This window comes from Trichosurus vulpecula, chromosome 6 (assembly GCF_011100635.1).
Source record: "Trichosurus vulpecula isolate mTriVul1 chromosome 6, mTriVul1.pri, whole genome shotgun sequence".
NCBI classification, from domain to species: domain Eukaryota; kingdom Metazoa; phylum Chordata; class Mammalia; order Diprotodontia; family Phalangeridae; genus Trichosurus; species Trichosurus vulpecula.
In genome coordinates, this window is record NC_050578.1 from 191,813,244 (window position 1) to 191,827,246 (window position 14,003).

General features: G+C 35.6%; 1 protein-coding gene across 6 annotated transcripts in view; it reads left to right on the top strand.

Moving 5' to 3' along the window:
• Nucleotides 1-14,003, top strand: part of LCORL (ligand dependent nuclear receptor corepressor like) — a 167,183-nt gene that overhangs the window by 48,036 nt on the left and 105,144 nt on the right. For all 6 annotated transcript variants that reach the window (XM_036762896.1, XM_036762897.1, XM_036762893.1 and 3 more), the window contains one exon: nucleotides 11,154-11,219. In XM_036762896.1, coding sequence (XP_036618791.1) covers nucleotides 11,154-11,219 — 66 coding nt within the window. The remainder of the gene's footprint in view (nucleotides 1-11,153; nucleotides 11,220-14,003) is intronic.

The following is a 14,003-nucleotide window of genomic DNA, read 5'->3' on the forward strand; positions in this document are numbered from 1 at the left end:
AACTTCCACATATAACTTCGCATTGAACTAATTTACACACTAGTCAAGTTGTGGAGAAGAATTATGACCAATGGAATGCGTCATGAGAAAGAAGAAACAGAACCAAAAAAAAAATACATAATCCAAAAACAAAAACAAAAGAGAGGAAAAAAATGGCGGGGGGAGAAAAAGGCAAACATGAAGTGTGCCTCAATCTGCATTCATACTTCATAGTTCTTTCTCTGTTTGTAGATAGCATTCTCCATCGTGAGTCCTTTGGAGTTGTCTTTGTACCTTGTGTTGCTGAGACGAGCAAAGTCTGTCAGGGTTAGTCCTCACAGAATCCACATATCTGTGGTTGTGTATAATGTTCTCCTGGCTCTGCTCTGCTCACTCAGCATTATTTCGTGTAGGTTTTTCCAGGTTGTTATGAAGTCCGTATCATCCCCATTTCTTATAGCACAATAGTATTCCATTACCTTCATATACCACAGCTTGTTCAGCCATTCCGCAGTTGATGGGCATCCCTTTGATTTCCAATTCTTAGCTACCACAAAAAGAGCCGCTATAAATATTTTTGTCCATATGGGTCCTCTTCCCACTTGTGTGATCTCTTTGGGATACAACGCTAGAAGTGCAGCCATTTTTTATAGGTGTTTGGAGGGTCCTGGGGGAGAGCTTTAGGCAGGTCCCTGTTTTCTAGCCGCTATCTTGGCTCCGCCCCCATCTTTCTACAACTTTAACCTATTATTGCTACACTTTCCTTTGAGGGCCAAATAAAACAAATCTAATCACTTTTGTATATAATTTGAAGATAGTTTTCATGAGCTCTTCCCTTTTCTTAAATCTTTTCCTCTTTAGACTAAACATACGCAGGTCACCCACCAATCATCTTATAGCATTGATTGCCCTTATCTGGATTAATTTTATTTTGTCAGAATTCTTCCTAAAAATGCCTAGAAATGAACACATTATTCCAAATGTCCAGCTGTTGGATAGGTTGAGTACAGCTGGGTTATCATTCTCCTTAATTCTAGGCACATTTTTCTTGATGCTGTAGTAAATATGTGGTCACAGAAGGAGACAAATTGGATCATGTAAGAGAGCGAGAGAAAACGAATGGCTGTGAATGCTGTACTGATAATCCACAGAATATGAAAAGACCTAGAGAAAGGACTACTGGCAAATTGAATAGCTCCTCCATTGGAGATTTATGAAAGGACCTAGACAAGAATTGCATTGGATAAAAAGGAGTGAATAGTTGTAATCTTCACTGGCTTTTTTCCCCATTTTAATCACAGATGTTTATTGATAGATCAAATAATAAAATTTTAATAAAACAGTAAGATATAACTTTGGTTTGTTTGTGATACTGCTGATGGAGAAAGATGTATTTTTTCCTCAAGAGCTTTAAATACCCAGGTCCTGAAGCCACTTCTCTGCCAGATTATGACTGATACTTCTTTTATACATTTCCTATATTATATCATTTAAGAGCAGTAAGCAGTTTGCATTTGTAGACCCAGATTCACCATCCCAGTTTTTCAGCTGGTGCTCTGATACAGGATAAGTTATCAAGGCACCTTCCCAAAGAATCACTTGCACACTTCATTCACATAGTCTTCTGTAATAAATAAGCAAGCAAACAATGATGCCCGGAAAAGGCATTTTCCATTGACCTCCAGAATATCATATTCCAAGGCCTTCAATCTCTTAATGTAGAAGCTGCCAGGTCTTAGGTTATTCTGATTGTGTTTCCACAATACTCAAATTGTTTCTTTCTGGCTGCTTGCAGTATTTTCTCCTTAATCTGGGAGCTCTGGAATTTGGCGACAGTATTCCTACGAGATTTCTTTTGGGGATCTATTTGAGGAGGTGATCGGTGGATTCTTTTAATTTCTGTTTTGCCCTGTGGCTCTAGAATATCAGGGCAGTTCTCCTTGATAATTTCTTGAAAGATGATATCTAGGCTCTTTTTTTGATCATGGCTTTCAGGTAGTCCAGTAAATGAATCAACTTATACAGCAATTAACACAGTACGACCTGATTCGTGAACATCTTAATTAAGCTGATTTTGGCAGAGAAGTTACTTTGACTTTTCCAGAAACCTACAAACCACCTCAGGATATGCTCAGAGTCAGACTCCTTGTTCTTAAAGAATCAACTGTAGTATACATGAGGAGTTAGGAAGCTAATTACCCATTGCAATATAGTGTTCTTTGAGAACATAACATAACATTAGTTCAATATGAATCTAAGCAAAAAAATTTACAAGTGTCTATTTAAAAAAGAATTTCAAGGTACAGAGGTCAGTCTCTTGGTCTCGGATAAATTAGGTACTTCCTTAATTGTCTGCTTGAATATTTTAAAATGCAAAATGTCTGAGCCATGCTGCTGGTGTCAACATGGGGTATCTTAGAAGACATAAAACCTCCCTTTTCAAGGAGTCATAAGAAATCTCACATATTGCCAGAGGAGCCATCCCACTAATAATAGGGCCCAGAAATCAAGCATGCTTTCAGGTAGAAATCTAGTTTCTAAAGGGTAAATAATGTATTAATAAGAGTATTTGTATGTAGTGAGTCAGAAATGATAGGTAAGTTGGTGTTAGAGGACTTGACCCTCTACTTCTCACCCTGACCACTAGCTTTTGGGAAGGTTGCCTTCATCCTGCAGCCCTTCCCTATACCACAATGTTAGGAGCCCAAGGATGGTCATGTCCTCCTGGGGAAGTATGGGTTACCCAAAATCTAGTGGGGAGGAAACATCCCAGAGTCCTAGTTAAGAGTACAAGGTAGTTAAAAATAGTGAAACTACCTCACCGACCTTATAAACCCTGACAAATCAGAGATGTGAGAGTACATACTATAGGGGGAAGAAAGAGTCTCCATCTGATGAAGGGACTTTGCTGGCTCCTTCACTTTCTCAGATTGAGAGGTTTTGTAACTGTCAGCAGCACAAAATAGAAAGGTAGTATTTGATAAATGGAGAACTGTGGAAGGAAAATGGAAAAGAACACGAGAGGAGTAGGTGTATCATTCTCTAGGGCGCCTCTTCTAAAAGCAGTAAGTTTTGTGCTAGTAGAACATATTGAGCTTTGTTGTGCAATAACAGCAATGTTTTAGGAGAAAAGACCTCTAAAAAGAGACGGAAGAAAAACTGAAGTTCCTCTTCTTAAATACTAGTTAGTTAGGAACATTTTGGTCCCAGTCTATTAGTATAGAAATCAAATGCTAATTTTCTATTCTACATATGCTTTTTCCAAAACCTAGACAAACTCTGTGAAGGATATAGCATTATCTCCATATTGGTCAGCCTCTTGGATTCTTGTCTTCACTACTGCTTAGCTACTCATCTGAAATATTCACTCCAACTATCATGTGTACTACTTGTAGTAATTCATCTCTGAAACCTTATCATCTTTATCCAACATGTAATTGAAAAGTAAAGTGTAGTTAATTGCTCCAGCTATTGAATGGTTCTGGTCCATTCATAGCTTTGTTTTTCTCTTTATCTTTAAAAGGTAAGAAATAAGCCGGAGTTCTCATGAATCCATGAAAAATTACCTGTCCTATCCTTTAAGGAAGAAGGAAATGATGATTGAGTCTCTTACAGGGTTGACAGAAAACTCTGGAATATGCTAGAGTTCTTCCCAGCTAAGGGTAATGATCTCTTTTTAAAAAAAAAAAAGTGCTCTTTTCTCTTTTGTCTTGGCTAATAAACTGGCTATAGAGTTAGATGGGTGATTTGACTGGGAATAACTAATTCTCTCTCTCTCTCTCTCTCTCTCTCTCTCTCTCTCTCTCTCTCTCTCTCTCTCTCTCTCTCTCCTCCGCCCCTCTCTCTCCCCCTCTCTCCCCCCCCTCACCTCTCCAAAATTCTTCATCCTGTACCACCAGCATAAGAAGCCCAAGAACCCATATCTGAAATGTCCAAGCAGGGATAAGTATCAGGAAGGGAAAGGCAGCATTCCACCTATTATTTTCATATTGCAGATCCATTGTCATATTCAAGAATGAAATATAAGATTGTTAGCTTTTTTTGGTTGCCATGTTATGCTATTAATATTGAACTTATAGCTATTAAACCCTTGAATCTTTATCACATAGATTGTTATATCTAGCTATGCTTTAACCATTCTTTATTTGTGCAGTTGATTTTTTTAAACAGAAGCATAGCACTTTGCATTTATTTTCTACTAAATTTCATCTTACTAGATATAACCTATTGATTTTTGCCTTTTAAGACTTTTTCAGTCTGACATGGGTAACCAGCATGTTCTTCTCCCAAATTCATCTCCTCAGAATGATGAATAAGCATGTCATCTCTACCTTTTATCCAAGTCACTGATAAAATTGTTGAATCCAGTGTCACATAATTGTTACATTGTAGATGCCTAAGGTATTGGTAGGTGATGCATTGATGTCAACTGTAGAGCATACTTATTAGACCAAGTTTCTGTTATCTTCTAGCTGATATTTCTCTGCTTTGTTCACAGGGATCTCTAGGGAGACTTTGTCATTTACCTTGGTAAAATTGAAGTATATCATGTCTGTAGAATTTTCCTGATCTACAAATCTAGTAACTTTCAAAAAAAAAAGAAAAGAAAGAAAGAAACCATTTGGTTTTATCTGTGCCCTAGTCAAAGTTCATATCTGGTTTAATGGATCGCTGGGAGTTCTGGTATAGTGGATCACTCAAGGTTTAAACAAACATTCCCTTTAGTAAAAAACATGCTAATATCCTCTGCTAGGCAGTCTTGAAAGTAGTGTCAAGTAAAAGTCATTGTGAAGGAAATTAAAAGCTGTCAGCAAGCAAAGCAGTTTCCCTTATGTTTCAAGAGCTCCCTGACAAAGCCCTAAAAACTAATGTTATTTTTTTTGCCAAAAAAGACCAGTAGCTTGGTCTCAGACCAGTCTACCTGAGGGCAAAGTTAACTCCATCTCTCCTATGACTACACTATAACTTCTTTGCTCACATCAGTGGGGAGAGAAGGGTTAACTCCCTCCTTTCTCGGTTTCACCAGTGCCCTGGACCACAATTGCCTGTTCCTAGTAAACCTATACTGATTCCTTAATTATCACACCTTCCTTTTCTAAATGCTAGCAAACCTACCCTTTAATAATGCATACTAGAGTTACGCTGCTAAATTTAAAGGACATGCTCTTTGTTTAACAAAAACCTTTGGGGAGGGTATGTTCTTTGTGTAGTATATACTATAGTTCTGCAGAGAATCAAATTCAGAAGAGTCTTCACAGTCATATTGTTCTTTTTGAAAGTTTCTTCCTATGATACTTCAGCAGTCATATCCACTAGTTTTTTCAGTATTCTAGGATGTAGTTTGTCACAGTCACAGAATTTTATGTTCGAAATAAAACTGAATGGCTATTTAGTCCAATTCATATTTAAATATTCTCTCTTCAGTATGCCTGTGAGGTTATTATACTATATAACCTTTGCTTGAAGACTGCCAATAGAGGGGAACTCACTACTCCCAAAGAAGCTTATTCTACTTTTATATAGCTCTAGTTGTTAAGAGTTAACCCTCTTGCCCCCATACCAATAGTAAATTTGCTTCTCCCCTCTTCCTCATTCCCTTCCCTTGTCTCTACCTCTTCTTTTATGCCTTTTCCCCTTTCCCCTCTCTTTCTCTATATTTATTCCCTTCCTACTTCTCCCCTCTTTTTTTCTTTCCCTTCTCTCCCTTTACCCCTCTTCCTCCTGCTCCTCCTCTCAGTCTTGACCGTTCACCTTTGGGGAGAAGAGAGGCAAAATAATTCCATCTCGAAAATTGATCTCTAATTACTCTTAAAATTGTCACTTTCAGCATGGACTCTACTTGGCCAGTTCCAACCCTAAGAAGACTTCATCTTCTTAAATTACATTTTCATGTGCGTGTGTGTGTGTGTGTGTGTGCGTGTGCGTGTGCGTGTGTGCGCATAGCACATTTAGGTGCCAAGGTGTTTCAAGAGTCTCAGTAGCTCTGCAGGTATCAATAATGAGAATAATGAGAATAAATTACTATAGAAATACACTGGCAGATCTTTGCTATTTCGCATCCATTTGTTGTCCATGCTTCTAAATTAGTTGAGTCTCAGACCAAGATTTCTACAAAACCCTTTTTATCTCCAACTTTTTGCTGTTTCCTGAAGTGATGCTTCTCATAATCTTTCCTTATCTTTTTCTGTAACGTTAGCCAGTGTGCTTGAACTTTAAAGTATTTGGCAAGAGGAAATAGCATTTATTATCTGAGGTAATTTCCTAGCTTTTCTGGCCTTACTGAGGTTGTTTTGTGTTGGATAAACTCCGGGTTGTGTGTGTGTGTGTGTGTGTGTGTGTGTGTGTGTGTATCTTTTATCCATTTTCCAGTTTTCACAGTTAAGATACTCTTAAATATGTCCAAGACTGATGTAATTAGCCACATGGAGTAAATATCTTCCTTAATCTTAATTTTGAGCTTTTTCTTTAATTAATGATGGCTAGGATGCCAAAATTGGAAGCAACCTCAGAAACCATCTAGCCTAACCTGTATCAAATTAAACATCTTTTTACCCTACCTCATTGAATAATAAATCATGTCCTGAAGACCCCTAGTGACATTACCCTGCAGATTTTAAAGCACTATATAAATATTAGTTGTAATCATTCTTGTGAGGAAGCCCATTTTCCTTTTTAATAATAGCTCTAATTGTTAAGGTTTTCCATACAGGAAAGCTAAATTTGCAACTCGTACCCATTTCCCACCCCTCACCCCCACACCCATCTTTGCTTTCTGGGCCAAATCTAATGCCTTATTTGTTGGCCCTTGAAATACTTGAAGGCCAGTTATGTTCTCATTAAGTCTTCTCATCTCTAGTTCCATCAGCTGATCCCTATGTGGCATAACTCAAGACCTTTCACTATCCTGGTTTCCTTCTCTTGGCCTGTTCCTGAAATGTAGAGCCCAGAACTGTACACAGTAATCCACATATGGTGTAGCCATGGCACTTGTACATGGGAACTATCATCTTATTTCTAGAGGCTTTGTCTCCCATTTTAGACTACTGAAATCCCTGGATATGTTTTAGACACACTACTTATTTAGCCATCCCTCTTCTTATTTCGTACTTGTGAAATTGGCTTTTTTTTTAATCTAGGTGAACACTTTACATTCATCCTTATTACATTTTATTTTATTAGATTCATCCCAGTGCCCTACTTTGTTGAGGTCATTTTGGATTATGACTATAATCTGGTGTTATCTGTGCCTCTTAACTTCATGTCATTTGCTAATTTGATAAGCATATTTGGACCTTTAACTTGTCACTGATGAAAAGCAGAATTAACTTTTTGAATTATTTTTTTTCTTCTCTGCTCAGATCTGCCATTTCTGTAAGTTGAACAGCCTCTGTTCTTTGGATAGTGGGTAAATAGGTTAAAGTTCCTAGTTTGTTATCACCTTCCTTCCCATCCTATTCCCAAATTATCCATCTTTGCCATGTGGTAAAGTCAAAGGAAAATTTGGCAAGAGAAGGACCTGAGTTCAACTTTTGACTATACTGTTTATTTTTAAAGTATTTAAAGTATATTTTAAAGTATTAATGTAAATCATTCAGCCTTTCAGAACTTCATTTGCTTCTTCTGTAAAATGAAGCTATTGGGCCAAATGAGCTAAACTTAGCCTTCCATGTCTAAATTTGTGAGCCTATGATTCCTTCATGCTATGCTCTTTTACTGTAGCTAGCTAGCTAAGTGATTGGTGTGGTATAGTGGAAATAGCATTAAACCTGGAGTGAGGAAGATCTGAGTTTGAGTTCCACCTCAGACACTTATTAGCTGTGTGACCCTAGGCAAGTCACTTAGCCTCTTTCACCCTCAGTTTCCTCATCCTTAAAATTAGGGTAGTAATAGCACCTACCTTCTAAGTGCTTTGCAAACCTTTAAGTGATATTTAAATTTGAGCTGCTGGCATTGTCATCATCCTTCACGGGCTATCTCAAAGTTGTATTTTTATATCTACTTTCTTGGGCCCAATTTCTTTCCCTTTGCCTCTCCCTCTCACTTCTCCCCTTCCTCCACCACAATCCATATATAGTATAATATTGAACTGTTGATATCACTTTCATTTAACTAAAAATCATGATTAATACAATCCCTTTTCTCCCTCTTGCTATAGCCAACAGTATTTATTTGTTCATGTGGGGAGAGGGAATGATTGTGGTTTGTGTTTTTTTAAAGCCTATATACATAAGTACAATGGGATTGTGATTGAAGTGGTCAGGGTAGGATTGGTCATAAAAGATACCTTGAAGGACATGAGTTTTGTGCTGAATTTTGCAGCAAGTAAAGGGTGTGGTCTGGCCTATTGGAGGTATCTTACATGAAAGGAATGAAACTAGCAGAATCACTCAACTTAACAAGATAGGTACAAAAGAAAAGAAATAGAGGCGTCTTAGGTGTACTGAAAGATCTCAGATCAATCCTTTCCTTTATATGTCTAATTTTATAATTAGAAACAATTCTTATCCACAGGGGATTAGTTCTGTTAAATTTGGTTTCCACGTTCTTATTAACCTAATTTAAGCAGATGGAGATGAAATTCTTTGTTTGACGCTTTTCTGTTTATGGTTCATGGTAAAACTTGTAAAACAAAGGGATGAGCTACTCATTTTTAGGCTTGTTTCACTAAAGTCTGAGGTGATGGTATGATTCTTAACTTCTTAAATATAGTAATATGGGGTTTTTAACTTAGACAAAGCTCAAGCCCACCCCTTCTCCTCAGCTCATATTGCCTTAGAGCTCATGACAAAATGATGAAACCATACAGAAGTTTTTCTAAATGCCAGAACATCTGGTAGATCCACATACAAATTAGATAAATGTGTTATGCCATAACTCTTATGCAGAGTTCTTCTGGAATACCAAAAAATTAATGTATTCTAAGACTAAATACCAATGTGTATCAGGACTGTGTGAGGGTATTTATTTTTTTAATGATCTGTGTCATATTCCTCTATTATCTCGAATAATTTAGTTGGTTGTGTGTATATTTGAGATTTGATTTATCCACCTTAAGAACTTGAGCTTTTTGAGGAAAAGGACCTTATTTGGATTTTAACATATCAATGATATGCACTTTTAGTGTTAAGTTTTTGACTGATGTCCAACTGTACTCTTTTCCTTCCACTTCTATTTGTCCCCACAAAAGGGGATGTTAACTTACAGATTGCCTATATAACTTACAGATTCATTGATTGCACAATATTAGGCTATTAATTATATTCCAAAATCAAATTGGAAACCATTCCATACTTTGAAGAAGATTATATTCTGGTGAAAAATTAATAGTAACCAACTAATTACTCTTTTCTGTCTTTCTTTGGTCTTAAAAACATCAAAAATTTGTCAGAAATTAAGTTCAGTGAGCCTATATTATGGTAGGATGTAAATTATCTTATCCATGCTATCACAGAAGGAATCTCAGATGATGATTTTACTGTGCTGGTACTCTGCTAGTGAACATTGGTCATAGCAAAATAGATTTATAAGCCAAACTCCTGCCCAATTCAGAAGTCCCTTTTTAACACTTTGACAGTTTGCTCATCTTGCCCCTACTTGAATGCTGACTTATGGGGCAGCTTGCATTAGAAAATTGTAACTTAATCATCTAAAACCAGCCTCCTTGTAACTTTCTTACTCATTGGTACTCCTTTTTGTCCCCTGGGAATAACACTGAACAAATCTGCTCCTTCTTCATTGCACCTGATCAGAAATTAGCAGATAGGTTATCATATTTTCCTCTTGGTCTTCTCTTTTCCAGCTTAAACATTCCCAGTTTCTTCAGCTATTCTTACATGTATTGTTGGAGATCCCTCATCATCCTGACTGCCTTCTTTGAATATGCAGTTTAGTTCGTTGTTCCCCACTACTGGCTCATTATTTGGTCCGTAGCTAAATTTTACCAGCTCATAAACTTTTAATAAAACCTATAAACTTAAATTGACTCTTCTTCCTTTTTGAGTCCTGTTTTTCCTGTTACCAGCTCTCTGCTTCCCAGGTATTGGTTCCAAATCCCTCACCCTTGAGCCATTGAGAGTTGCTATGCTAAAATTACAGAGAGTGGAACAGGATGCAATAAAGAATTTAGATATTTTGCATTGTCCATGGTAATCCAATCTGGGGTGGGAAATCTGAAGTTTTTCAGTGTCTCAAAATATGATATCAAGAAACAAGCACAGTGCAATCGCTTTTAGAACATATATTACTCCTAACACTCATTGTTGGAAAGTAGAATAATTGTTAAGATCCCAAGTTAAGATTATTGTTATTAAAATCAGTCATTTGAAGTATGATATTTAACTCTTAAGGCTTTCAGTGGCCATGAATAAGTGAAAATTTGTTTAAATTTCCATAAAAGTGGGTCTGGATTCACAGTAAAGATTCAAACAAATCATTTACATTTTTATTTCTGTAATTAAGGTTTAGAGGACATTCTTGCAAAAAGTGATTGTGCTTTTTATAATAAAGGCATGTAGAACCATAATTTTTCCAATTGTTCTTCCCTGTTACAATTTTATACAAATCTATATAAAAATAATATTTTAGTACTGATGTATATGTGTTTGTTTAACTTCTTGCAAAAAAAAATTTCTATGTATTATATCAGTAGCTTAATATGTAGAGTTGAAAGAGTCACTTTTTGGTTTTTGGTTTTGGTCTTTTTTTTTTTTAATAAATTGCTTCTTCTCACTTGTCAATTTATAGGCTAGAAGGCTCTTAACTTTTTTTAGGTCATAGACTCCTTTGGCATTCTGGTGAAACCTGTGGACCATTTCTCAATCTTTTTAAATAATTAAAGGAAATGTCAAATTTCACTGAGATGTTAGTGAAAATAAAGATGTCATTTTTTTTCTCATCCAATTTCATAGCTCTCTAGGATTCATGGACGCCAGGTTAAAAATCCCTGGGGTAGCCAAGCAGTATAGTAGCCTGGGTTATAACGTAATTTAGTAAATTGTTAGTAGTGGCAATCATTTAATTCAAAGAAAAAGAATAACATTTGTATTGTATGCTAAACTATAGCTATTTTATTGTTTTCATATTAAAAAAATCCTTGGTAGTTTTGTTGGTGTTTTTATTAATTAAATATTTCCAACAGTTAATGTACTCTTTTTTTTTTCTTTAAAAAAAAATAGGTTTTGAAAGTATTTTAGAAGGGCTTTATGGACCAAGGCTACGAAGAGACCTCAGTTTATTTGAAGGTAATATTTTTTCTTCATTTCTTTTAATATTTCTAATTAAAATAACATAAATTAAATGCTTGGCTTTTATTTTCCATATATCACATTCCCATTGTAGTTTGTTTCCCATTCTGCTGTACTGCAAAATTGGGCAGAACCAAATGGAAACTTGTTTTTAAGTTGTATGTTGACTAAATTAAATCAACTTCTTTTAAGTAGTTGGCTGCAAGAAAATTTTAATTTCTGGATATGACTTTTCTCTTTTAGTTTTTTTTTGGGGGGGTGAAAAATAATTCTAGGCATGGAAGTCTATTCTGTTGATGATATTGGATTAAATTTTTAGAAGTTCTCTAAATTTATCATATCCTCATGTAATAACTACTCTTCAGGTCTTTTTATAAAAGGATCCTCTACATCAGAAGAATTAAAGTCTTTATTAATCTTCAACGTTTTACTTTTGTAGAAAGAATGTTATATTAGAATTCAGTAAGCTTAATTTTCTATTGCTTCCTACCCAATTCAGTATATAATCTTAAATTAAGTTTTTAAACATTTTAAAAATTTTATTTTCCTTGTTTGCCACATCTCACTGGAAAATTGCTTATAGTCTTTCTCTTCATGAGAAAGACTTGATGCTATTATTGTTTAAGATTAGTGGTATGGCTAATGCTCTTTACTCTCTAAAGTGTTCTTTACTTCTCTAACTACAATTCATCCTTAGCCTTGTTTTTTTAATAAAAAGACACATTATGTTAAACTACAACAGAGAAGACATTCATAAACTCTTCATTCTCCCCTAATTTATGACCTCATCTTTCAGAATTTTTAAAAGTATTGTTAATTCAAAGGAGCTGTTAATGAAATGTTTCCCTATTAATGTCTACTGCAGTTAGAGTTTGACTGTTCTGAGCTGTTAGGGCTGATTCTCCAAATAGTATCTTAGGGTCTGCAAGCAGTAGATAACAGAAAGTTTGGTTGGCTAAACCCCATTGAATAAGCAGGTTGTTTGCCTTCAGACTGGGTTTTTTTTTTGTTTTGTTTTTAAACAAGGACTTTAAGTACTCCTACTTTGGACATTCATAGGATCATATATCTAAAGTTGGAAAGGTCTCCAGAGACAATCTAGTCCTTTTCCCTCATTTGAAGATGAAGACATTAAGTGCCACTAAGTTTAAGTGACTTACCCAAGGTTATAGGAGAGGGACTAATGAGCCTCCTCTGTCTCTAGGGCCCATCCCCAGCATTCCTGAACCATTAGCCCCAAAGTTGGTTTCTAGTACACGCAGTGTATTTCCCTGTCTTTTTCTTACCATGTGTATTCTTTACTTTGAGAGACTCTTCCTTTTTCATGTTCATCAAAATGAGCTTTCCAGCCAGTGTCTTATTCACAGTAAAAAAACACACTAAACAATTAAAGTTTCTAAAATAAGCATATCATTTAACCCAATGATTACATCATTTGGAATATACTCTAAAAGTGATATTTTTAAAAACTAAAGTTCTCTTTGGCATTATATATAATGTACACCCTCCCCACCCCCACCCCACCCAAAAAACTTGGAGGCAATCTAAATGCTGAATATGTGGTAAGAAAGAAATATCACCTAAAAATTTTTTTGTTTAAACCTTTGACTTCATTGATCATGAAGGTTTCTGGTGAAGAAAAGACAGTTCAGTAAGTTATAATCTGAGAGAATTGCCTGGGACAAGAAGTTAAATGGCTTATCCAGACTCACAGAACAAGTATCTCAGAGCTGGAATTTGAACCCAGATCTTCTTGATCCCCAAGGTCAGCTCTACATCCACTATGCCATACAGCCTTTCTGTGTTACCTTTTATGATACAATACTATAACACAATTAAAATTGATAAATATGAGAAATATAAGAAAATATGGTAAATCCATTAAGAAATAACGTAGACCAGTTAGAACAACAAACCAGTACCTATACTCTTATTACTATGACCATATAAGAGGAAAGTCAGTACAAATGGCTGGATAAGTAATGAATCCTAGGGAAGCTTTAGAGGAATGATTGAAGAGTTATAACTATGGCTTGAATTATTCATTTGTTTAGTTATGGTGTAAGTTTAATTGATTACATTGTTACATTTCTTCTCACCAAGTATAGCTTAATTAATTCTGCCTCAGGCTTTCTCCATATATAAGCATCTATTTTTGCTTTCTAATGCTTTACACATGAGGAGACATAGTGCAAAGAAAATATTTGATTTGGAATCAGGACTTGGGCCTCAGTTTCCTCATGTATAAAATGAGGGGATTGCACTAGGAGATTTCTCAGAACCCTTGGACGTCCAAAGTCCTTCGATTTTGACCTTTTGCTCTCTCAACCCTTTCATTCCCTTTCCTTTTATCATTTTAAAAGACCCTGATTATGACCATGAGTAATACTTACAATATATCTCAATTAAGGAAAAAATGACATGAAGTTTAGAGGCGAAATTGGACATAATAAAAGCACAAGTACCATCAGCCTCTAAAGCTATTAGAAAGGACTCATAAATACCTGACAAATGTAATCATATATTTCTTTGTCTTCTAAAACTCCTTTCAGGAACCAGCATTCACATTGAGAGGAAACTAATTTTCTTTAAAACAATATTTCATTCTTTTTATTTCTAATATACACCATTTGTTACATTTGCATTAAATAGGCTTTTGTAGCAAGCTTGGGAAACTAGTCACCACTTATAACATTGTTTCCATAGGAAAATGTGTTCCAGATTCCAAACAAGGGATTTACAAACCAGCTTTTAGAAGAAAATCTGTTTTAAGTTTGGGAC